The sequence below is a fragment of the Bufo bufo genome, chromosome 3 (genome assembly GCF_905171765.1).
Source record: "Bufo bufo chromosome 3, aBufBuf1.1, whole genome shotgun sequence".
Lineage (NCBI taxonomy): Eukaryota > Metazoa > Chordata > Amphibia > Anura > Bufonidae > Bufo > Bufo bufo.
In genome coordinates this window covers 380,081,015-380,106,600 of record NC_053391.1, presented here as the reverse complement: position 1 = coordinate 380,106,600, position 25,586 = coordinate 380,081,015, and the positions used below count along the sequence as shown (strand labels likewise).

At 41.8% G+C, this 25,586-nt stretch overlaps 1 protein-coding gene across 2 annotated transcripts in view; it reads left to right on the top strand.

The window, feature by feature from the left end:
• The first annotated feature begins 267 nt into the window (after window positions 1-267).
• Window positions 268-25,586, top strand: part of GAS2L2 (growth arrest specific 2 like 2) — a 53,070-nt gene continuing 27,751 nt past the window's right edge. The window contains exons 1-3 of one of the 2 annotated variants that reach the window (XM_040421937.1): window positions 268-384; window positions 2,324-2,871; window positions 16,268-16,512. In XM_040421937.1, the coding sequence (XP_040277871.1) occupies window positions 2,514-2,871; window positions 16,268-16,512 (603 nt within the window). In that variant the 5' untranslated portion in view covers window positions 268-384; window positions 2,324-2,513. The remainder of the gene's footprint in view (window positions 385-2,323; window positions 2,872-16,267; window positions 16,513-25,586) is intronic. The other variant, XM_040421938.1, reaches the window with a different exon arrangement.

Here is a 25,586-nt window from a genome sequence, read left to right as displayed (position 1 = left end):
ACATCTTAAGAAGGTGATCAGTCATTTAACCACCTAACTCCTAAAGGAAGAAGACTACATGCTGGTTACACACTTTACAAGCTTCCTTTTTGTTTCAGACAAATACTGTTCCCAGCCAGGACTACAAGGCATGTGGCTCTATGAGGGTTAAAAGGGAGTGTTTGTAGCAAGCTTTTTGTCACCAAGGAGAAATGTGTAAGCTATTGGTAAGGAAACAAAACACTTAGCAGCTCCTTCAGAATAGCTATTCCCCCCACTGTCATTTGGGGAATATTCTCTGCTGTCTGTACATGACGCTACAGGACGTCCTCGCGCTCAGCAAAAGATGAAATGGGACCTCCATAGACAGGATACTGGCATGTGGGCTGTCCAAAGAGATCTCAGGTTTGTACTTCAAAAGAAATAACTGGAAGCAAGCTTGGTCGTATTTAAGAAGTTATGTATAGTGCAAAAAGTTGTCAGAATTGCCCATCTTCGGTTCATGATATACATTTCTACTTTAAGTCCTATGTAGACAGTTTTTTATTGCCTTTTAGGGTGCTGCCACACATTTTTTTTCTTGTGAATTTTTTTGTTGTAAAAAAAAAATCCAACCAAAAATACCTTTCTTGTGCAACATTTGTTAAATGTTTATTTAGACATTTGTTAAGTGTCTTTCTGGTGTTTTTGGTATAAGAGTATGTTTACGCACATGCGGCTATTAATTGAGCTTTTTTGCAAGTCTTATATTTTTTTTCTCATAGGAAAGTATGTATCCATTTAATGTCACTTCCTCTGTAGAGCAATATGAACAAAATATATTGGCAAAAAAAAATGGCATGCAAAAAACACCATAAAAAAATGCACCTTGCCTTTTAAGCAGAGGCAAAAAAATTGATGTCTATGGGACTAAACCATCAGAAAAAGAAGGAAAAACATCATACCCAGAGCATGCCGCAATTTTTAGGAAATTCCAATGAAAAAAATAAAAATACGTGTCAAAAAATGCCACTACAATATAAGACATATTTGTGTTACGTTTAATAATTCCCATAGATGTCTGTGAAACATAAAAAAAAACTCAAAAAATGCAAAAAGCCTAAGGACACCATCCTTTTACTCTTGATAGAGAGTTTTTACATCATAAACTGAATACACAACAAAAGGTATTACAAATGAAACTATTTTATTGACATTAGGCCTCATGCACACGACCATTGTTTTGGTCCGCATCCGAGCCGCAGTTTTTGCGGCTGGGATGTGGACCCATTAACTTCAATGGGGCCGCAAAAGATGCGGACAGCACTCCGTTCCGTAGCCCCGCAAAAAAAATATAACATGTCCTATTCTTGTCCGTTCCGTTCTGCAAATTGCGGAAGGCAAACGGGCAGCTTCCATTTTTTGCGGATCCGCGGACCGCAAGAAACGGAGCGGTCGTGTGCATGTAGCCTAAGGCTGGGTTCAGACCTGAGCGTATTTGATATGCGCGTTTAACGCGCGTTTTTGTCGCGCGTTTGTATGCGCGTTTTTTGCAATAGTAAACGCGCGTTTGACGCGCGTTTGTGTGATTGACTGCAGTGTCCTATGGCCACAAACGCGCGTCAAAACGCCCCAAAGAAGCTCAAGAACTTGTTTGAGCGTAGGGCGTTTTTCAGCGCGTTCAAACGCGCTGTAAAACGCTCAAGTGAGAACCAGGGCCATAGGGAAGCATTGGTTTTCATGTGTTGAGCGTTTTACAGCGCGTTTGAACGCGCTGTAAAACGCTCAAGTGTGAACCCAGCCTCACTCTGTAGTTATAATCTACAACCATCAATCCTTCAGTACCAAAATCCCATTTTATGTTTTATCTATGAATGTGCATGCAGAAACTGCATGAACTAACACGTATGTCGTTTGTATGTTCTTCTAGACTCCATTATCACTCCTTCACAATGTTTCTTTATCATTGCCCAGTTTTAGCGATTGCGCAAAAATTTGCGGCTTTTTCACTCCATTATTTTGACTTGAGCTAATGATAAATCTGGCCCATAGAGTACTTAATAATCATACATTGATATATTTCTGATAAGTGATTAGTTAAAAGGGTTTTCTGGGATTTTTATACTGATGACCTATCCTCAGAATTGGCCATCAGTATCTGATCGGTGGGGGTCCGACACCCAGGACCCATGCCGATCAACTGTGTACGCTGCAAAATTATCTCTGTTTTTCCTAGGCCGAGTGACAACACATTCATTTCTCACGTGGCCTAGGAGGAGCTTAGCCCCATTCAAGTGAATAGGTCCTCAGTATAAAATCCCGGAAAACCCTTTTAACAATTGCTATATATCTTTTGACTTCACAGGTGGACAACATTGCAAGTACAACTTCCCATGAGAACTGTTTTGTATTTCAGATATGACAAAATGGCTTTGCTTTAGCTTCTGACTCTCGATCCCCTTTTGGATAAGATGATGCTTAAAAAATACTTGGTATTATTGTATATGTGAGTCCATTCTTAGTAGAGAAACATCCTTTAAAGTGATACCTTCAAAATGTCAGCACATCAAGGGGGCAGTGTCCGTAGTATCCGACCATATAAATCCAGTGAACAGTACCTCTATGCCATGAAAGAAGACTTGGCTGAGTGGCTGAAGGATCTGTACAATCTGGATGTAACAGTGGAGAACTTCATTGAAGTCCTGGAGACTGGAACTTTACTTTGTTATCATGCCAACAATGTGACTGAGGTAGCAGGTGGATTCTGTACAGAATATACTGACTTGGCTAAAAAACTTTTGCTACCAAAATCTGGAGTAACATTCAATGCATCAGCGCAGCCTGGAACCTTTTTGGCGAGGGATAATGTATCCAACTTCATCCATTGGTGCAGGAAAGAGATGGCCATTAAAGGTAGGGATTGTCTGATATTGTCAATATAATCAAATAATTCACTTGGCTTGTGTACTATTCTTAGTATGAGGATAAGAAGGTGAATGAGAGACAAGTATGAACTTTTGTTACCAGCATAAAAGTGTATATACAAATTAGTAATCATGGGGGCCTTATAGTAAAACATGGAATGCCACCAGTTAGTAACTGTTGCATGGTTCCTCTTTTTTAGTTATCTTAGTTCCCTGATGATGGTTGTTCCAGGTAACCATTTCTGTACATTGAAAGGGCTAGAACGTCAGTACAATTTAAATGTGAGAGTAGATTTTATCCTATTGGATGGCCATAACTAGGCAGACATGACATTAACTTTGGACTGTGCAGATGATACTTTAGTCAGGGGTTCACACTTGCCTGTTGGTTGCCACCCCAAGTGTTATTAAAACAGGTCCCGCAAGTTACACTTTAAAGCGACAATTTGGATTAAAATAAAAATTCTAACTGCCTGATACATAGTTAAAATATACCTGGTACCCTTCTTTTAAGTCTTCCTGTTGGGGTTCCTCCAATTCCCTGTCCCTCCTTAATTCCTGTAACTTCTCAGACTACTCTATGCATACTGTGCTTTGGTAGTATGAGAAATTCCCCTCTTGGATTGGTTAGATAAGAGTAGTGTGGCCATTTTACAGAAATGAGGATTGAGCTGGGAATAGGAGGAACCACACCAGAAAGATTAAAAAGGAAGACACTAGGTATTTTAATTATGCATAATGTATTTATTGCGAGCTGGAAGACAGTGTGAAACAAAAGGGCCTTATTTAATACACAATAATATGCAAATTGTTAATCCCTGTTAATTTTTTACCCACTCACAAAGGACCCACAGAATGGGTCTGGAAGCGTGCAAAAAGATCATACAGTCCTGATCAAAAGATTAAGACCACTTGAAAAATGGCAATAAATCATATTTTACATTGTTGGCTCTTAACAAGGTTCCAAGTAGAGCTTCAACATGCAACAAGAAGAAATGAGAGTGAGACAAAACATTTTTTGAGCATTCAATTAATTGAAAATAACAATTAAACTGAAACAGGCTGTTTTTCAGCTGATCCAAATTTTAGGACCACATGCCTTTAAAAGGCCAAATCTCTGCAAAGATGTGGATCCATTGTCATTTTCTGTCAGGTAGTCACACGTTGTGATGGCAAAGGCAAAAAAACTCTCCCTTTTTGAAGGTGGTCGGGTTGTTGAACTGCATAAGCGCGCCATCGCTGCTGAGGTGGGACGCAGTAAGGCAGTCATTTGGAATTTCTTAAATGATCCTGAGGGTTATGGAACAAAAAAGTCAAGTGGAAGACCCAAAAAAAATTCATCAGCACTGAGCCGGAGGATCCAATTGGCTGTCCGTCAAGACACTGGACGATCCTCGACCCAAATTAAGGCCCTTACTGGTGCTGACTGCAGCCCCATAACCATCAGACGGCATCTGAGACTGAAGGGCTTCAAAAACAAAAAAGTCTTCAAAGACCTCGTCTCCTTGAACGCCACAGAACTGCTCGTTTGGACTTTGCAAGAGAGCACCAAACATGGGACATTCAAAGGTGGAAGAAAGTTTTATTCTCTGATGAGAATTTTTTTTACCTTGATGGTCCTGATGGTTTCCAACGTTACTGGCATGACAAGCAGATCCCACCTGAGATGTTTTCTACGCGCCACAGTGGAGGGGGCGCCATAATGGTCTGGTGTGCTTTTTCCTTCAGTGGAACAATGGAGCTTCAGGAAGTGCAGGGGCGTCAAACGGCTGCTGGCTATGTCCAGATGTTGCAGAGAGCATTCCTCATGACTGAGGGCGCTCGTCTGTGTGGTAACGACTGGGTTTTTCAACAGGACAACGCTACAGTACACAATGCCCACAGGACAAGGGACTTCTTCCAGGAGAATAACATCACTCTTTTGGCCCATCCTGCGTGTTCCCCTGATCTAAATCCAATTGAGAACCTTTGGGGATGGATGGCAAGGGAAGTTTACAAAAATGGACAACAGTTCCAGACAGTAGATGGCCTTCGTGCGGCCGTCTTCACTACTTGGAGAAATGTTCCCCTCATGGAAACGCTTGCATCATGCAGCATGCTGAAACTAATTTTTGAAGTGATAAACAATAACGGCGGAGCTACTCATTACTGAGTTCATGTTTGGAAGTTAGATTTCTGTTTTGGGGGGGTTTCGTTTTTTTTTGGAGGTGTGGTCCTAAACTTTTGATCAGCTGAAAAACAGCCCGTTTCAGTTTATTCGTTGTTTACATTAAATTGAATGCTCAAAAAATGTTTTGTCTCACTCCCATTTCTTCTTGTTGCATGTTGAAGCTCTACTTGGAACCTTGTTAAGATCCAGCCATGCTAAATATGATTTTTTGCCATTTTTCAAGTGGTCTTAAACTTTTGATCAGGACTGTACTATGTCCTCTTTTATATCTGCCAAAGGGGTTGTGTATGGAAAGAGGAGTATTATGATATTTATGTTGCGTTACCATCGTGTTATTCCCCCAGTCTGATGTCCACAAAATTTATATTATGATGTAAAATGTGGAATATTGGAGGCAGATGTTTCGAAGAAAAACAAACGAACCAGCACCTCCATAATAAGTAAATTTGAGAACGCAGGTGCACGCTACCTTGGCTGAAACACAATGGAATTAGTAGAACTACAGGTAACAGCACACTGCTAGTCAAGTGCCCTGTCCGTTTAACATATGTCTTGCTGGTGAGGTCTCAAACATTTTGATCGCTGTATGAGTGCTCCAAGAAAAGGAACATGCTGAGAAATCACTCATTTAGGCCTCAAGCACACAAACTTATTTTCTTTAAGTGTTCGTTCCGTTTTTTTTGGGTCCGCAAAAAAAACGGAAGTTACTCTGTGCATTCCGTTTCCGTATTTCTGTTCTGCAAAAAAATAGAACATGTCATATTATTGTCCGCATTATGAACAAGGATAGTACTGTTCTATTAGGGGCCAGCTGTTCCATTCTGCAAAATACGGAATGCACACGGACGTCATCCGTATTTTGTGCGGATCCATTTTTGTGGACCGAAAAATACATACGGTCGTGTGCATGAGGCCTTATAAAGAGTGTCCTTTGGTGTAATTTTTCCTTCAGTAAATTGTGTTTTGCTCAGAATATATCAGAATTTGATGGAACTATCTGAATTTGGCACAAATGTTATGCACTGACATTGACTACCACTAATCAGCAATTGAAATATACTAAAGGGCAGCAGTAACAATACAGAGATAATACCAAAAATGCTGTCCTAAAAGAAGATAATGTCACAAAACAAAGAAGATTTTAAAGAACAGGGATAAAAAACCCAGTGATGTCACAGCTACTTTATAAGGACCATAGTGATGTCACAATACGGTAATAATAAATACAACATCATAATACACAGATAATGCAGACAGTTTTATCACAGTATAGAAGTAATAAACAAACTGATGTCATAGCATAAGGCTAAGGGCTCTTTCACACTTGCGTTCTTTTCTTCCGGCATAGAGTTCCGTCGTCGGGGCTCTATGCCGGAAGAATCCTGATCAGTTTTATCCTAATGTATTCTGAATGAAGAGAAATCCGTTCAGGATGCATCAGGATGTCTTCAGTTCCGGACCGGAACGTTTTTTGGCCGGAGAAAATACCGCAGCATGCTGCGCTTTTTGCTCCGGCCAAAATTCCTGAACACTTGCCGCAAGGCCGGATCCGGAATTAATGCCTATTGAAAGGCATTAATCCGGATCCGGCCTTCAGCTAAACGTCGTTCCGGCGCATTGCCGGATCCGACGTTTAGCTTTTTCTGAATGGTTACCATGGCTGCCAAGACGCTAAAGTCCTGGCAGCCATTGTAAAGTGTAGTGGGGAGCGGGGGAGCAGTATACTTACCATCCGTGCGGCTCCCCGGGCGCTCCAGAGTGACGTCAGGGCGCCCCACGCGCATGGATGACGTGATCACATGGATCACGTCATCCATGCGCATGGGGCGCTCTGACGTCCTTCTGGAGCGCCCCGGGAGCCGCACGGACTGTAAGTATACTGCTCCGCCGCTCCCCACTACTACTATGGCAGCCAGGACTTTAATAGCGTCCTGGCTGCCATAGTAACACTGAACGCATTTTGAAGACGGATCCGTCTTCAAATGCTTTCAGTTCACTTGCGTTTTTCCGGATCCGGCGGGCACTTCCGGCAAATCGAGTGCACGACGGATCCGGACAACGCAAGTGTGAAAGAGCCCTAACACAGCAACAGTTCAGAAGTAAAGGGCACAGTGAAATAACAGCAGTGAGACAATAGGCAGAGTACCATAATGCAAGGCTAATGCACAAAGGGATGTCATAGAACAGCGAGAATGAACAAAGTAATGTCAAAGTAAAGAGTATATCAATATTTAAGGTCACTGGATAGGGATAATAAAAAAGGGACAAAGTTAAAAACTAAAACACAAAGGTTATTTGCACCACAATCTGTAACTTTTCCCCACTCACGCCAAGTCTAAAAAAGTGGGCGTGGCGTGGGCAGAGAAGGGGACGGGCTGGCAGGCCCATCTCATTCATAATTTTCAACGCCTGTTTTAGGCGTAGAAAATTGTCTAAATTTAAAGGGAACCTGTCATGTGGATATTTGATTATAATCTAACAAATTATATACCATCATTAACTACTAAAAAGTACCTTAGATGTATTCACTTACTGGTGTGACAGATGGTTACCTCATAATATACACACAAAGATGCCGCATGCTAATGAGCTGATTTGAGTCCAGCGTGATGTCATTGAGTCCAGCGTATATTTAATTCAGAGCTATAGCCACTCCCCTGCCCACCTGCTGCTGGTTCCTATGGAAACAAACTGTCACTCAGCAGCAGGTGGGAGGGGAGAGTCAGGAGCTCATGAATATTCATGACTCATCATTATCAGCTGGAGCTTTTCAATACAAGATGTTGGCAGATTGACTGGGTCAATTAAAGAAAGTGACCCAGCATTTTGTTAAGAGAATCAGTCACTTATTTATGTTGCCCTTAGTTAGGACACCATAAAACTGGTGACAGGTTCCCTTTAAGAGAGCTAGGAAGCTGTCTTACATTTAGAACTGGCACTGGATACACCGATGTTATGGAGAGGCCGGATTCAAAACTTCGGCGGATTCACTGCCAAATATAGGGGTTATTAAGACCGACGTTTAAAACGCCGGTTTTAATAAAAGACCCCCAAAGTACATACATAATACATAGTGATGTAACGCACAGAGAATAAACACTGCAGTTTTCTTATTTGGCAGGTTGGCTGTTTAGCCCTTTCAGGACCTAGGGCACTTATGAGACTGGAAACTCTGGACACCCTGGTGTTCTGCCTATTTACTATCTTAGAGATTAGACAACATATACCGTAGTCTGTGTGACTCCATAATATGTTTGTGAATATGGCATCGGATGGAAAATGGCAGGTTTTAGTTTTGTTGGATTTCATGCAAAAAAACCTATGTAGGCCTCTGTACGAAATTAAAGGCATATGGATGTACAGAATAGCCCCACAGACCACTTTGGTTACTGTATTAAAATTCCATACATCTTGAAGCTTTTAGAGAGCCCTGATATTGCCATGTTCATGATGCAGTAGGGTGCAGCCACATGTGCAGTTTTATATGCAGTTTTTAAAGCCAAAATCAGGTGTGGATCATAAAAGGGCAGATACTACATTTCGCCTTTTTTTAATCCACTCATGTGGCATCAAAAACTGCATAAAAAACCTGCACTTGGGGCCATAACCTAATACTAAGCATTCTGGTTACATCCAGCTGACTCTACAAGTTTCTAAAATGTTGGTGCAGTGAGCCCCTGAGGGAGTGGTAGTGGCCCTGATGAGATGTTGTGCCATGGTGTACTCTTTTCAGGCCACTGATTCCTTGGGATTGGTGCAGTAGAAAGGTAGTTTGAAGAACCAGGCCAAATCTCTCTTGTGGCACATCCAGCAGTATTAAGTACAAAGTATTAAGTACAAAGTACATCTGGCACCAGATGACGGGGTATGGTGGCAGGTTGTGTGGCAATTTAATGCTGCTTGCTGTTGCTTGTGGATATAAGTGTCCACTGTGTGATACAGGCTTGGATGGGTGTCTTAGACATAGTCCCACACCTGCAGCAGTGTCTGTAAAGCTGTGATTTTGCTGATCACTCTGCTGTTTTGGCACACTAATGCTTTCTGCTTGATTCTGATTATCTCTCTGGAAAGATGGTGTAACAGGAGAACTAAATATATGGTCCCTAGGAGTAGGAGCTCTAGCATGTGCTTCCTCTACCTTTGCTGTCTACTTAGGAACTCCCTCTCCTGGCAGGAAGTAGGATCAGCCCAGTCCTAGGAAGAGGGTAGGAACAGGGTGGTTAGCCCTGTTCCTACCAACCATTGCCAACCATAACTTCTCTGCTGGAACATACGGCTAAAACAAATGAAAATACACAACAATACATAATAAAATTTGCAGATACCCCAGGTCTGAGGTACTGCATTGGAATTATATTGAAAGCAATTCAGATCTCAAATTTTTTCACATTATGTACTATACGTTTTCTCCCAATTTATTTATGTACCATACATGAGCGTGTGACTGTATGGGAGCAGTAGTACTCAAAGTTCTGACACTCCCTGGGCCATGAAGTGATGTGTAAGAATGCATATGGTACCACTTGGAACTGAACCCGAGTTCGGGAAATGTTTTTTTTATAGAAAAAATTAATCTATGAAGTTATTACCCGAAGTCACGCAAGACTTCGTGAAGTAATAACTTCGGCTCATCTGAGCCAATACATTCTAATACTGTACGGAGCGCTCGCTCCGTGCACTATTGGACCGAAGTTTTATGCGAATCAACTTCGGATGTTTCATCCGAAGTCGATCCGCTCATCCCTAATTCTGACATTCGCAATGTGGACGCTGGACTCTGTTTACTTATGGACTTGTTCATATGTGTTTCTTGCCTATTCCATTATGAAACGGATTACTAAAGCACTGATGCAGTAGGTGTGTAAATAGAATTTTCCATCTGTCTCCACATTAACTTGCCCACCATTGAGGTCATTGGGACAGCAATTATCATTGATCATTTCCAACATTTCACACGGAAAATAAATTAATTCGACCAATGGACCCTTGATCATTGTCATTTCAATTCAATGTGCAATAGATCAGACAAAATAATATTTTATTGCGTTACCTTTTACTCAATCATTTTTAACACAAAAATGGGTACATACATATCACCAAAACACCTCATAAAATAAAATGCCCAATCCGACCTAAGCTGCACATAGATAACATAATACTTTATTTAAAGAGCCTCTATTAAACCAAGGATACTGCCTGGTAGGGTTGATCATGCTGATTAAAACGATACCTCTTCCCTTTTGTCTGTATGATAAATAGCTGCAGAGATATCAAAGTTTTTATTCATATACAAATGAGCACTTTGGAGCACCAGGGGGTGGGGCTGAATCTTTGGAGCCCCCTATGCTCTGCACACTCTCCCTCCCGTTGATTGCCAATGCTAGACATCAGCATGCTGAGGGCAGAGCTGTGTCCTAGAGCTGTGTCCTAGCAAGTACATATCATATCGACTTCTTACTATAACCTTACGATATTGATAGGTTTTCTATGGTTAGTAAAGCTTATATACATATTACTGGTATATTTACAGGCACAATATATGATTATAAAGAAACCAGGAATATTAGCTTTCTAAGTTTAGAAAAAACATTATTCTTTATATGTTAAGTCTATAGCCTGATAAGTGGTCAGCCTTGCTTATAGAGATCCTAGGTTCAAGTACCAGCAGAGACTATCAAATTTTTTCTTCAAATATGTTTTTTTTAAATCCATAGTAAAAGGCTATATCCTTACTACATTATTGTTTTATGGTTATAAAGCTAAAACATATTACTGGTTTATTCACAGTCACAATATATGATTATAAAGTAACCAGTATGATGTATTAGTTTTCTAAGCATACAAAACACTATTCTCAATATAGTAAGGCTATATACTTTTATTATAGGTTAAATGAGAGAGAGAAAAATATCTGAAGAAAAATATAAAAGTCTCTCCCAAGATTCAAACTGGGGATCTCGATATGCAAGGCTGACCACTTTCCTCCAAGCTACAGGCTTATCACATTAAGGACTGTGGTTTTTATATACTAAGACAGGTAACACATATTACTGGTTTCTTTATAATCATATATTGTACTTGTGAATAAAGCAGTAATATGTATATTAGCTTTTTAAACATAGAAATCGACTCTTCTCATTATGGTAATGCTAGATGTAACTAGTGTATATGATATGGGCATGCAGTGACGGAACTAGAATTGACTGGAACCCACAGCTAATTTTTGAAAGGGGCCTCCCCCTTGGCCTCCTGTGCCGGACAAAAAAAAACCCTCTCTTCTCCTGTGAACACCTCCACTCCCATGTCTAGCCCTGTCAATCAGGGAGGGGGGGGGGGGGGGGGGAGTGTGCAGAGCACAGAGCATTACAAAAGCAGTGCTCCATGGATTCAGACCCACCCCCTGGTGCTCCAACATGCTCATTTGCAGCTGTTTAGCATACAGACAAAAGTATCATTTTAATCAGCATTCTTAACCCTACCAGACAGTATGCCTGGTTTAATAGCTTTGATCATGCTGACATAGGCTCTTTAATGAGGACCTTTCACCACTTCTGGCATGCCTGTTTTAATAGCTTCATGCATTCCCCGTATAATCACAATTCTGGAGCATCTATTCTTATGTCAGTATGTTGTGCCATTCCTTTATTATTTCTACTAGAAGTTATGAATGTTACCATGAATGTGAACCACAGAGGGATGGTAACAAGTTGGGGGGTAACTGCATAGTCTGAAAATGGCAGCAACTGGTTCCCACCCCTATGTACAATTGATTCATAACTTTTAGTAGAAATAATAAAGGAATGGAACAACATAGAGCCATAAGGATAGATGCTTTAGAATTGTTATTACATGGGGAATACAAGTAGGTATTGAAACAGGCATGTCAGGAGTGGTGAAAGGTCCTCTTTAAAGGGGATTTGCAGGTCTTTAATGGCCTATCTTCAGAATAGGTCAACAATATCAAATCAGTGGGGGCCAACACTTGTCAACTCTATTGATCAGCTGTTTTGGGCAGTCGCCATTATACAGTGGACAGAACAAGAAGCAGAAGACGCCATGCAAAGTGTAGTGGCTGTGCCAGGATACTGCAGCTCAGCTCCTATTCAAGTGAATGTGAGCTGAGCTGAAGTACCCTGGCACTGGAATTTATACAGTGGATGGAGATTTCCATCCACTGTATGCTTTCCAGTGGCTGCCATAACAAGCTTATTGGGAGGTGTGCCAGGTGGTAGACCCCACCTATCTGTTATTAATGACATATTCTGAAAACAGGTTATCAATATCTAAGTCCCAGAAAACTTTATAACAATTGCAGAAAATAAAATAAAATATAAATATTAGATATAGAGGATAGTGTTTTAAATGAAAGATCTACTTTTCTCAAAAGGAGCCAGCGATGGTTATTTAAATACCGTATTTTTCGCTTTATAAGACGCACTTTCCCCCCCCCCAAAAGTGGGGGGGAAATGGCAGTGCGTCTTATAAAGCGAACACTGCCATGTTTACTTTGCTGACGCTGATACATCGCAAGCCGCAATGTATCAGCGGGGTGGGAGGAGGGGACGGAGGCTGGCAACACTCGCGGCGGGGCCCGATGCAGTCACTGTACTGTAATACATCGGACCCCGCTCACGGTAATTATCACATGTAAAGTCTATAATCTTCAAGCAGTGTCTCTGCTTTAAACTAGGGCAATCCTCTGTAGTGCAACTCACTATGAAAGCGGCAGGCAGGGCGGCAGGCAGGGCGGCAGCGTAACCTCGCGATTCTCACTCATTCATGGGAAGGAAGTGGGAGGAGCATTAATGAGTGAGAATCGCGAGGTTACGCTGCCGCTCTGCCTGCCGCTTTCATAGTGAGTTGCACTACAGAGGATTGCCCTAGTTTAAAGCAGAGACACTGCTTGAAGATTATAGACTTTACATATGAAAACGGCTTCATTACACTCTGCTTTCTTCTATACCAGTACTCACTATGAAAGCAGCGGTCCAGCCGGTGCGTGACGTCACTCACTCGGTCATGCTCCTCCCACTTCATTAATGAAGCTGGCAGGAGCGTGACTGACTGAGTGAGTGACGTCACGTGCTGGCCGGACTGCTGCTTTTATAGTGAGTACTGGTATAGAAGAAAGCAGAGCCATTAAAAGATTTTACATATAAAGTCTACTGTGTGCCCTGTGGTGTAATGGGGGTCACTATTCACACAGGGACAATATACTGTGACACATGATACTGTGACCAGCATAAGATCATCTTATGCTGGTCACAGTATCATATGTGTCACAGTATATTGTCCCTGTGTGAATAGTGACCCCCATTACATAAGATGCTATATATGATGCTACATCCCCCGTAGTAGTGCGTCACCCAAAGGTCCCCCATAACAGTGCGTCACCCACAGGTCCCCCCATAACAGTGCGTCACCCACAGGTCCCCCCATAACAGTGCGTCACCCACAGGTCCCCCCATAACAGTGCGTCACCCACAGGTCCCCCCATAACAGTGCGTCACCCACAGGTCCCCCCATAACAGTGTGTCACCCACAGGTCCCCCCATAACAGTGCGTCACCCACAGGTCCCCCCATAACAGTGCGTCATCCACAGACCACCATTAGTTCAAAACCCCTCCAAAAGCACACCATTAGTTCAAAACCCCTCCAAAAGCACACCTTTTGGTTCAAATTCTTTTTTTCTTATTTTCCTCCTCAAAAATCTAGGTGCGTCTTATCATCAGGTGCGTCTTATAAAGCGAAAAATACGGTATATTTCTCCCTTTGGCAAACTGTTTTATTGTTGTAAATTCCAAAAATTAGCTACATGGTGGTCGGCAGATGTAACATTTTCCTGTCCGTATCAAACATTATTATTTGTAAGAAAAGTGGAAGGCAGTCAACCTTAATGGAAAAGAGATACGGAAACTATGGGGCACATTTATTAAGACCGGCGTTTTAGACGCCGATCTTAATAAACCCCTAAACTGGCAGGCCTCTTGATATCTTCGGCGCATCCAGCGCCAGTCTAAATGTAAGCCAGCTTCCTAGCCGTCTTACATTTAGACTTTTTCTACAACTAAAACAGCCGGGCTATCCCCTTCCCTGCCCACAATTTTAGACCTGGCGTGAGCAGGGATAAGCCATAGATTGCGGCACAACTAACTATTGCACTGCAATCTGCGCCTGAAATATGCCTAATTATCCCCCACTACTTTCCCACTAGCATTGTTAGAATCCGGCAGGCAGTTCAGTTGCCGAAACTGCCTGCCGGATCTGGTAAACAGTATGCAAACTGATATCCTTTTTTTCTGGATCCGTTAGACGGATCTGGTGAAATACCGGATCCGTCACATCTGGTGTCATCCGGATTAACGGAACCGGCATTAAAATTTTTTCAAAGATCAAAAGCGAAACCAGCTCCTCCTATATCCCGGCGCATGCGCAGAACGGAAAACCGTAACCGGCGATGCAGCAATTTCCGGAACATTTGGTACCGGATCTGGCATTAATACATCTCTATGGAAGTTCATGCCGAATACGGCAAGTGCATATTGTTCCAGTATTTTGTCTGGTCAAATACTGTACAAGGGACAGAACGGAAGACATCCTGATGCATACTAAAAAGAATGCTTTCCATTCAGAATGCTTTAAGACAAAACTGATACGTTTTTTTCCGGTATTGAGACCCTTTACCGGATTTCAATACTGGAAAAGAATAACGCTAGTGTAAAAGTACCCTTAGGCGTATTTCAAATTAATAAATGACACCCTACCCTGTATATATTTAGCTATTTTTAATCTGAGAAGATATATCACATTTCACCATTCCACCATCATATTTTGACGAACCATCCATTTTTCTAAATGCAGGCCTTCTCTAATCTAGCTAATAGAGTTCTATAAGCTTTGTTATTCAATTGAGGCCACACATGTTTCTACATCAGCAACCATGTTGGGACTGGAGAGATATGTAAACTACATAAGCGAGTGGTCTGCCCGGTGGGGAACAATGGCACCGACGGCCTTATAATAGTATACTACTAAGTTTATTATACCTGTATATATGGCATTGGATGAGGAACCACTGATCAAATAACAGATTTTACTTTGTACTACTTTTAAGGGCGTTAAGTCCTGACAGTCCCATGGTTTTCATCCTTTAACCTTTGTACAGGGATCTAGACTTCGAAGCAGGAGACAACGTGTAGTGTAAAGACCAGTAAGCGGTGCTCGCGGGGAGCACCACCTCCTCATCTAACAGTTGTTCAGCTGGGCTGATGGGTGTTGGACCCCCACAATCAGATATTGATATCCTGAGGATAGGTCATCAATATATGTGTAGCTGGACAACCCCTTACATGTGTCTGAATGTCAGTTTAGTCTGCATAAGAACAAAATGATGAAAGCAGAGTTGGACAGCTGAATGGTAGATCTTAAAGGGAACCTGTCACCAGTTTTATGGCGTCCTAAGGGCAACATAAATAAGTGACTGATTCTCTTAGCAAAATGCTGGGTCACTTTCTTTAATTGACCCAGTCAATCTGCCAACATCTTGTATTGAAAAGCTCCAGCTGATAATGATGAGTCCTGAATATTCATGAGCTCCTGACTCTCCCCGCCTACCTGCTGCTGAGTGACAGTTTTTTCTATATGAACCAGCAGCAGGTGGGCAGGGGAGTGGCTATAGCTCTGAATTAAATATACGCTGGACTCAATGACATCACGCTGGACTCAAATCAGCTCATTAGCATGCGGCATCTTTGTGTGTATATTATTATTATGAGGTAACCATCTGTCACACCAGTAAGTGAATACATCTAAGGTACTTTTTAGTAGTTAATGATTGTATATAATTAGTTAGATTATAATCAAATATCCACATGACAGGTTCCCTTTAACATTTACCCGTCTGATATAAAATATGGTCCCATGATTGATGACAATGGTCATGCCTAAGGTGTGTACTGTAGTCTTTCTCTATAGCAACACATAATCTGGCTAGACTACAAATGATTGCATAGAAACCATTCATCACCAAAGAAACCCAGTTAGAGTTAAGCAATGATTTGAATATCAGTGACACAAATCATAATTCATAATATTTATGCATTTCTCAAAAAACTATAAATACATGATTTTGAAATTAATTTTAGTTTTACATTAGAAATTATTGCATATTCTTATTTATGCTCTTGTTTGTTTGTTTTTTGTTTGTTTTTCCAGATGTCCTGATGTTTGAGACAGAAGATCTAGTTCTGCTGAAGAATGAAAAAAATTTCATTCTGTGCCTGCTAGAATTGGCTCGACGAGCTTCTCGCTTTGGTATGAGCGCCCCTGTGCTCATTCAGTTGGAGGAGCAAATTGAGGAGGAAATACGAGAAGAACTGGAACTGCCACCAGTGGAGATCCCGGTCCCCAAACCTCCAAGCCAAAGAACATTAATCGACTTTAAGAATTTGGACCAAATGGTAAGTCAATGTCTTACTGTAAAAATCTGTGCCAGATTAAGAGTACAAAGAAGTTCTGCCACACAAATCCCACAAGTGCACATATGATATTGGGATATTGTGAAAAAATAGTTATGTGCAATAAATGCTGAGGTGAATTTTGCTTTACTTGGTCATGCCATATGTAAACCAACAATACAATATAGGAAATAAAGTGCCTAATCACATGGTCATGGACATGTGTTACCTCCCCAAAGGCACCAGATACCATGATAAAGCATCAGATCCCCCTCCCCAACAACCCCAAATAAATACCACCATGCAGGATAAAATACTTCCCAAACAGCACCAAATAAATATCACTGTGAAGCATTAAATACCACCCAGTAACAAATAAATGCCACAGTGCAGCAGTTAATTACCGCTGAGAGCTCATTATGAATCTGGCCAACGGCAGAATGCAGGGCTTGGGCGGCCCTCTGGGCATCAGCCTACCGGGAAATTTCCCTGTAAGGTCTATGACCAATCCGCTCCTGGCAGGGTGGTTGAAACCATGGAAACTAGCAGTGTATAATGTGATGGAAAAATGTGTCAATCCAGTAAAGGAGGCAATAGGGATAATCCCAATACATTAGTAAGTACCGTATTTTTTCGGGAGGGGGGGGGAGTTTCCCTGCGTCTTATGGGGTGAATACTAATGAGCGCTACCATTATAAAAACGCTCATTAGTACCAGAGGACCGGAAAGCGGTGAAGGCTCTGTACTCACCGATTCCAGTAAAGGAGGCAATAGGGATAATCCCAATACATTAGTAAGTACCGTATTTTTCGGGAAAGGGGGGGGGGAGTTTCCCTGCGTCTTATGGCGGGAATACTAATGAGCACTTCCATTATGGAAGCGCTCATTAGTACCAGAGGACCGGAAAGCAGTGAAGGCTCTGTACTCACCGCTTGCTGGTCCTCCGCTATCGGCTGTGCAGTGGCTGCGCACAGCGTGAGGGCGCTCTGTGACATCACGCTGTGCGTGCCGGTTCACAGCACAGCCGACAGCAGGAGGAAGAAGATCGCGGGCGGTGAGGAGCGGCAGCGTCCAGGAGTAGGAGAGGTAAGTGGTTTATTTATTTTGTGATTTGAGGCTGGGGGCTGCTGAATTATGCCTGGGGGCAGATCACATATGGCTGGGGGCTGATATGAGGCATGGGGTCTGATCTGAGGTCTTATTAATATTGGGGATCTGATTGGGGCTGTGAGCTGAGGTCTGATTAACATTGGGGGTCTGATTGATGATCTGATCTGAGGTCTAATGAAAAATATTTTTTTTCTTATTGTCCTCCTCTAAAACCCAGGTGCGTCTTATGGGCGAAAAATACGGTAATTTATATTAGCTTTCTCTACATGATAAATGCCTCTTACTGAAGTGAGACAACCTCTTTAAGGAAGAGGGGGCTGGATTTAGTCTGGATAAATTTTGTCTACACAGTGAGCGTGGCCATTTTGTTGGAATGAAGTTTCTAGTTACTAATAATAATAAAAAAAAAGATTAGTTAACAGTACCAGTCAGCTATAGTATATACATAGTACCAGCCATAGTATATATAGCTGAATAACTAATCTGCCCAGTTACATAGTGGTAATTTCTCCCTTCACTGCATAAGGCCCACGACCGTATGTATTTTGCGGTCCGCAAAAATCGGATCCGCAAACAATATGGATGACGTCCATGTGCATTCCGTATTGTGCGGAACGGAGCAGCTGGCCCCTGACAGAACAGGACTATCCTTGTCCGTAATGCGGACATTAATAGGACATGTTCTATTTTGCGGACCCATTGAAATGAATGGTTCCGTATACGGTCCACAAAAAAAAACGAACGGACACTAATTGTGCTAATTTGCCTTCAGCAGCTTTGAAAAGCTGAGTAGCATGTGGAGGTATGTTGCAGATCAAAATACATATATAGTATATACTCATGGTTGTCCGGATATTATACTTAGGATCTATGTAGTGATAAATGCCTTCATAAAGATAGACCAGCTGGCCGTTCAGAGTCCTGGAAAAGCTAGGTGACAGCACTAGGCAGCTGCTTTGGATTGCCCTGGTACCATATTATAGATTAACATAAGAATCAGGGCAGGATTGCAAGCATTTTATATAACCAATATGTCCTCATCACCACCCCACAGAAATTGTTACCCAGCTTTCCCAGACTGCAAAATTCCAAATTTGCCTGTATGATAGTGATAAATCCCTTCATATAGCTAGACCAGCTTGCTGTTTAGAGTCCTGGAAAAGCTAGCTGACAACACTGTGCAGCTGCATTGTTGAAAACAGGTTACATTACCATAGGATTGATGCACACAGCATGCCAGGGTGGCATTGTGTGTATTTTATATAACCAATATGCCCTCATCAATGCCCCACAGAGGTTGTTACCCAGCTTTCCCAGACAGCAGAATGCCAGATCAGCCTATTTATGAATTGGTATTGTAGACTATTGTACAGGAGCCTGGAAAAGCTAAGTAGGACTTTCAGTTACAAATCCTCCAGGCTACAGCATAGCAAGACAGATTTGTCATTCGGGGTTCCGGGAAATCTGGGTAACAAATGAATGATGAAAATACCTGTAAAGTGCTACAAAATATGTTGCTGCTCTATAAGTGGGTAAAATAAAAAAAATATATGGACCTCTAATAGGGACTACTAAATAATAAGTCTACCTAAATAAATAATTTCCTTACTCCCAAATAGTGCCTGCAGTGTAGACTGCAATATACTAAATCTACCAAGATAAATCCCCCTTCTCATCTCTAAATAGTGCAGATACATTGCGATTGCCATGGTGGGGCACACAGATGATGTGCTCCACCATGGCAATCGCAATGTATCTGCAGCTAGTCTGCACTTTGCTGTCTGCCATGGTGGGGACACATCAGGCATGGTAGTACAGGGCATAGAAAAAGTTTTCTTGCCTAAACGTGGAGGAGACCACAGAAGAAAATGATTAAACAGAGAGTCCTTCTGGATTTTTGCATTGAATACGCGCCAACCAGACGGTATAAATAAACGCCTGGATCTGATCCTGCAGCAATAATGTACACATTATAGTCCAAGTTTCTTGAGAACATTTTTTAGTTTTTTTTTCTTTTTTCTTTCTTTTTTACCCCTTCTTCTATTATGGCTTCAGTACACTCCATTTTTCTAGCTAAATAATCTATGTACATCCAGCATATACCTTATGCGTATCCTTTTTATTATTATCTTTGCATAGGTATTTTTACTATGTATATGTATGGTTTAATGTCCTTTTGTGTTTTTTATTTTCATGAGAAGAGCTATTTAAAGGTGTGGTACCTTTTCTTGGGGGCGGTTTCAGGCCTGTGAAGACAATTAGTGGAAACAGGTGCACCCTTCCCCTTTAAAAGGTCTCACTTTTCAATGTCTAACTGTGTCATGAGGAAGGGCTGGAATTGTCTCTGGTAGCCCGAAACGCGTAGACAAGACTGCTATTTTTTGTAAACTGATGGATGAGTTTTCACTGCAAGCAAAATAAATTTACATTCCTTTAACTAAGTGGAGCTGGATTCCTTCAAACTTCTTTTTTCGCATACTGCTGCCCGTTACCTGATTCGGGTTATCCGTGCTCACAGCTGAAGGAAGGGCAGGTGAGAGCTGCTGAACTTTCCTATTTCTATACTTATAATATGTGTATACCTCCACAAGACTTGTAATTCAAGTCTATGTACAGCGTGAACAGCTCCACATAGCTTGTAATCCAGTTCTTCAACACTGATGGATGCGACATTTGCCTAGACAGACAGGCTATGTAGGCAAACTTAACATTCAAACCTGGGTAGCACTTTCTGTTGTGCCAGTGGCCTGGTACTGTCTAGTATTACCGAACACAAATAAGGGGAGGTTGGATTTCCAGGTCTTTCAAGGGGCTCTGAGTGTCTGTTGTTGTGAATGCAATGTGAGGTTATGCTAGTCAGTCCCCAGCTGAAGATGGAGAGGCAGGGAGACTGCAGGATATCTGATTAATTGTTTTCTGCAGAAGTTTGCAAATGTCCATGATGAAAGGACTACAGACAAACTTTCCTGAATAGGTTATGCTTCATTTTTCTTGTTTTTCACTGTTTAGTAGCCCATTAAACAAGGCAGTGTTTATTTGACTCACATGCGGTAACAAGCTTATGGTCACTACAGTCTTTGGCAGGTAACAGGCTTATTGGTTAGTCTCAATGAGGTCTAAGGCTATCTTAAAAGCAACAGAATAATTTGGTACACTGTATAGTTAAGTGGTAATGGACAAATACGATGCTATCCCTTTAAGAGGTACCAACTCATTCTCCCTCTAGCTTGTACTGTAACCAACTACCTGGGCGGTGACAATCCGGCTGTTCTCTTCTCGCAGGATGGGGTATCTGACATAAACCCTCGAGCGCACAATACTCATCCCCATCGCAGTATCTGTTCCTCGCGACACAGAATATTGCCCACAGTCTCTCATACAATGTTGCTTGCAGGCTGGCAGGTCTCTGTTACACTACAGTCCTGTTCGTTTTAAAGGCCTCAGCTTCTTCCAGGTGGCGTCTCTTTACCCTTCAGCTTTTGCTCCAATTGCTCTGTACATACAACTTCTATTACACTAGCTAATCTCTCAGGTGGTGTACTCCTGTTTCCAGTAGAAACCACCTCCACTACTCCTAGCAGCAATAAACACTGGACCTGTTTCCAGCAGCAGCCACCAGCTTACTCTTCCATTTCCTGCCCTGTATGGGCTCCTGGGAGGTGTAGGTCACATGAAGAAGTCAGAGATATGTGTGGTGAAAAATAGCTTTTAAGGGCTCATGCACATGACTGTATGTAATTTGCAGTCCGCAAAAAACACGGATGACGTCCGTGTGCAGTCCGTATTTTGCGGAACGGAACAGCTGGCCCCTAATAGAACAGTACTGTCCTTGTCCGTAATGCAGACAATAATAGGACATGTACTATTCTTAAATAAACGCAAAATAAACGGAACGGACATGTGTGCATGAGACCTTAGGGTAAGAGTTGTTTGGTGGTGGCCATGAGTTCTAAGGGTTATTTGGGGACAAGACTAGATTCTCCTAGCAGCCTATACATTCTAGGCACCACCATATATTGTTTTCACTTCAAGTAGGTGGTCTCCAAAAGACTTTTACAGACAAGGACTTTAGATCAGCTAACCTCACCCCTTGTATTATCTAACTGTGATAATACAATTGCTCAATAGATGGCAGCAAAAAATCAGTGTTGTTCTAAACACACATACTTCAAGTGCGGACTTTGCAATGTCCATCACATCCTACCCAAGGTACATGACCCTCTGAGAGTGTAAGAATACTGTTGTCGCTGTCTGCTAGTGACATCTTCATTATACATTCCCACCATTGTGACTCTAGCTGTGGTGAAACTATGACTCCCAGCATGTTCCATTCATTTCTATGCAAGTGTACATATTGGGAGTCATAGTTTTACCACAGCTGGCGTTTTACCATCACTGGTCTATAGGGTGTCTCAACCACAGTACTGCACATTATTGTCTTGCTGGTGTGTGACAGTGGAGTGCACATATTATAACAACATGGCAGATCATCATAAATGCAAGTGCCGGGGATATATAATAGCATGCATAAACATAATAGCAATGCTGGCATGTCTACCATTAGTCACATTGCAGTGCAGTTAGGGGGTATTGCCACTGCAACAGGGTCTAATCCAGTGGTGTAACTAGAACTGACTGCGCCCCACAACAAATTTTTAAATGGGGCTCCCCCCCAGCAACCCCCTCCTCCCATGCAATCCTCACTCCTGCGTCAATTTAATAGCTTTCTCAGACCAGGCCAGGCCAGGCAGCTACTCTGTCTGTTTCCTACACGTATATACTGTATGTTATGTCACGGTTTTTACAGTCACTGTATATAGTGTCAATGTATAATACCATTGAGGGGGCCCTGACAATAAAATCTCTCAGTCCTCCTTCCGGACAGGCCTTTTCTGAGTTTGGGACCTGTAGCAGCCGTTTCCCCTGCTTCCACTACAGCTACACCCCTGCTGGTAATGTACAATACTGCTGTCCAGTAGTTCTTACTCCAGGGTTGTCAACATCTAGAAATTCCTGGACAGCCCATAAAAATAGGTGACTGTTTTCCTATATCCATGAAAAAAATTTGATGGGATTTTTTTGAGGCTGGTGTTTCCAGTTGACCGCCTCAGCTCCCCTAGCTTAAACCCCCTTAATGACTAGGCCACTTTTTACAATTCTGCACTACACTACTTTCACCGTTTATTGCGCGGTCATACAACTTACCACCCAAATGAATTTTACCTCCTTTTCTTCTCACTAATAGAGCTTTCATTTGGTGGTATTTCATTGCTGCTGACATTTTTACTTTTTTTTGTTATTAATTGAAATTGACCGAATTTTTTTCCAAAAAATGAAATTTTTCACTTTCTGTTGTAAATTTTAAAAAAAAACTACATTTCTATATAAATTTTTCTCTAAATTTATTGTTCTACATGTCTTTGATAAAAAAAATGCAATAAGTGTATATTTATTGGTTTGCACAAAAGTTATAGCGTTTACAAACTATGGTACAAAAATGTGAATTTCCGCATTTTGAAGCAGCTCTGACTTTCTGAGCACCTGTCATGTTTCCTGAGGTTCTACAATGCCCAGACAGTAAAAATACCCCACAAATGACCCCATTTCGGAAAGTAGACACCCTAAGGTATTCGATGATGGGCATAGTGAGTTCATAGTTTTTATTTTTTGTCACAAGTTAGCGGAAAATGATGATTTTTTTTTTTTCTTACAAAGTCTCATATTCCACTAACTTGTGACAAAAAATAAAAACTTCCATGAACTCACTATGCCCATCACGAAATACCTTGGGGTGTCTTCTTTCCAAAATGGGGTCACTTGTGGGGTAGTTAGGGGACCTAAAGCGTGAGAAGTAGTATGGAATCCAAATGCCTAAAAAATGCCCTGTGAAATCCTAAAGGTGCTCTTTAGAATTTGGGCCCCTTTGGGCACCTAGGCTGCAAAAAAGTGTCACACATGTGGTATCGCCGTACTCAGAAGAGGTTGGGCAATGTGTTTTGTGGTGTATTTTTACATATACCCATGCTGGGTGAGAGAAATATCTCTCTAAACGTCAACTTTTCCAATTTTTTTTATACAAAGTTGTCATTTTAGAGAGATATTTCTCTCACCCAGCATGGGTATATGTAAAAAGACACCCCAAAACACATTGCCCAACTTCTCCCGAGTATGCCGATACCACATGTGTGACACTTATTTGCAGCCTAGGTGCGCAAAGGGGCCCAAATTCTAAAGAGCACCTTTAGGATTTAACAGGGCATTTTCTACGCATTTGGATTCCAAATTACTTCTCATGCTTTAGGTCCCCTAAAATGCCAGGGCAGTATAAATACCCCACAAGTGACCCCATTTTGGAAAGAAGACACCCCAAGGTATTCCGTGAGGGGCATGGCGAGTTCCTAGAATTTTTTTTTTTTTGGCACAAGTTAGCGGAAAATGATGATTTTTTTTTTTCTTACAAAGTCTCATATTCCACTAACTTGTGAAAAAAAATAAAAACTTCCATGAACTCACTATGCCCATCACGAAATACCTTGGGGTGTCTTCTTTCCAAAATGGGGTCACTTGTGGGGTATTTATACTGCCCTGGCATTTTAAGGGCCCTAAAGCGTGAGAAGAAGTCTGGAATCCAAATGCGTAAAAAATGCCCTGTAAAATCGTAAAGATACTCTTTTGAATTTGGGCCCCTTTGCGCACCTAGGCTGCAAAAAAGTGTCACACATGTGGTATCGCCGTACTCAGGAGAAGTAGGGCAATGTGTTTTGGGGTGTATTTGGGCATTTGGGGTGTAAAATGTTTTTATTTTTATTTTTATTTTCTCTTACAAAGTCTCATATCCCACTAACTTGTGACAAAAAATAAAATTTTACATGAACTCGCCATGCCCCTCACGAAATACCTTGGGGTGTCTTCTTTCCAAAATAGGGGCACATGTGGGGTATTTATACTGCCCTGGCATTTTAGGGGCCCTAGAGCGTGAGAAGAAGTCTGGAATATAAATGTCTAAAATTTTTTACGCATTTGGATTCCGTGAGGGGTATGGTGAGTTCATGTGAGATTTTATTTTTTGTCACAAGTTAGTGGAATATGAGACTTTGTAAGAAAAAACAAAAAAACAATAAAAAAAAAATCTATTTCCACTAACTTGTGACAAAAAATAAATAAATCTTCTATGAACTCGCCATGCCCCTCAAAAGTGATCTTTTTATAGCGCCGCAGCGATTTTACTGTGTTTTTGCAAAAAAAAATTCTGTCACTGCGGTGGGGTGGACTGAACGCAAGTGTGCGCACAAGATCAGGCCTGATCAGGCGAACACTGCGTTTTTTGTAGAGCCTATAGAACATGTCCTATTCTTGTCCGCAATTGCGGACAAAAAAAGGCATTTTCTATATAGTTCTGGCAATGTGCGGATCCAGTTTTGCGGATCCACGGTGTCTGTGTTTTGCGGATCCGTGGATCCGCAAAACACATACGGGCGTCTGAATGGAGCCTTACAGGGGGGTGATCAGGGAGTCTATATGGGGTGATCAGGGGTTAATAAGGGGTTAATAAGTGACAGGGGGGGGTGTAGTGTAGTGGTGTTTGGTGCTACTTTACAGAGCTGCCTGTGTCCTCTGGTGGTCGATCCAGTGGTGTATCTTGGTTTTGTGCTGCCCTAGGCGAGACTAAACTCGGGCACCCCCCTAATATAAATTTGACCCACCCCTTCCTGTCACAGCCAAACCCCTTCCTTTGTAAACCCCACCCCTGTTTTGCATAACAATATTAAGAAATTTATCGCGATAAATACCCGTTTAAAAGAAAACAAAAAACAAGGAGACGTTATACTGTATGGGGCAGCCTCAAGGAGACGTTATACTGTATGGGGCAGCCTCAAGGAGACGTTATACTGTATGGGGGCAGCCTCAACAAGACGTTATACTGTATGGGGGCAGCCTCAAGGAGATTATATACTGTATGGGGTGCG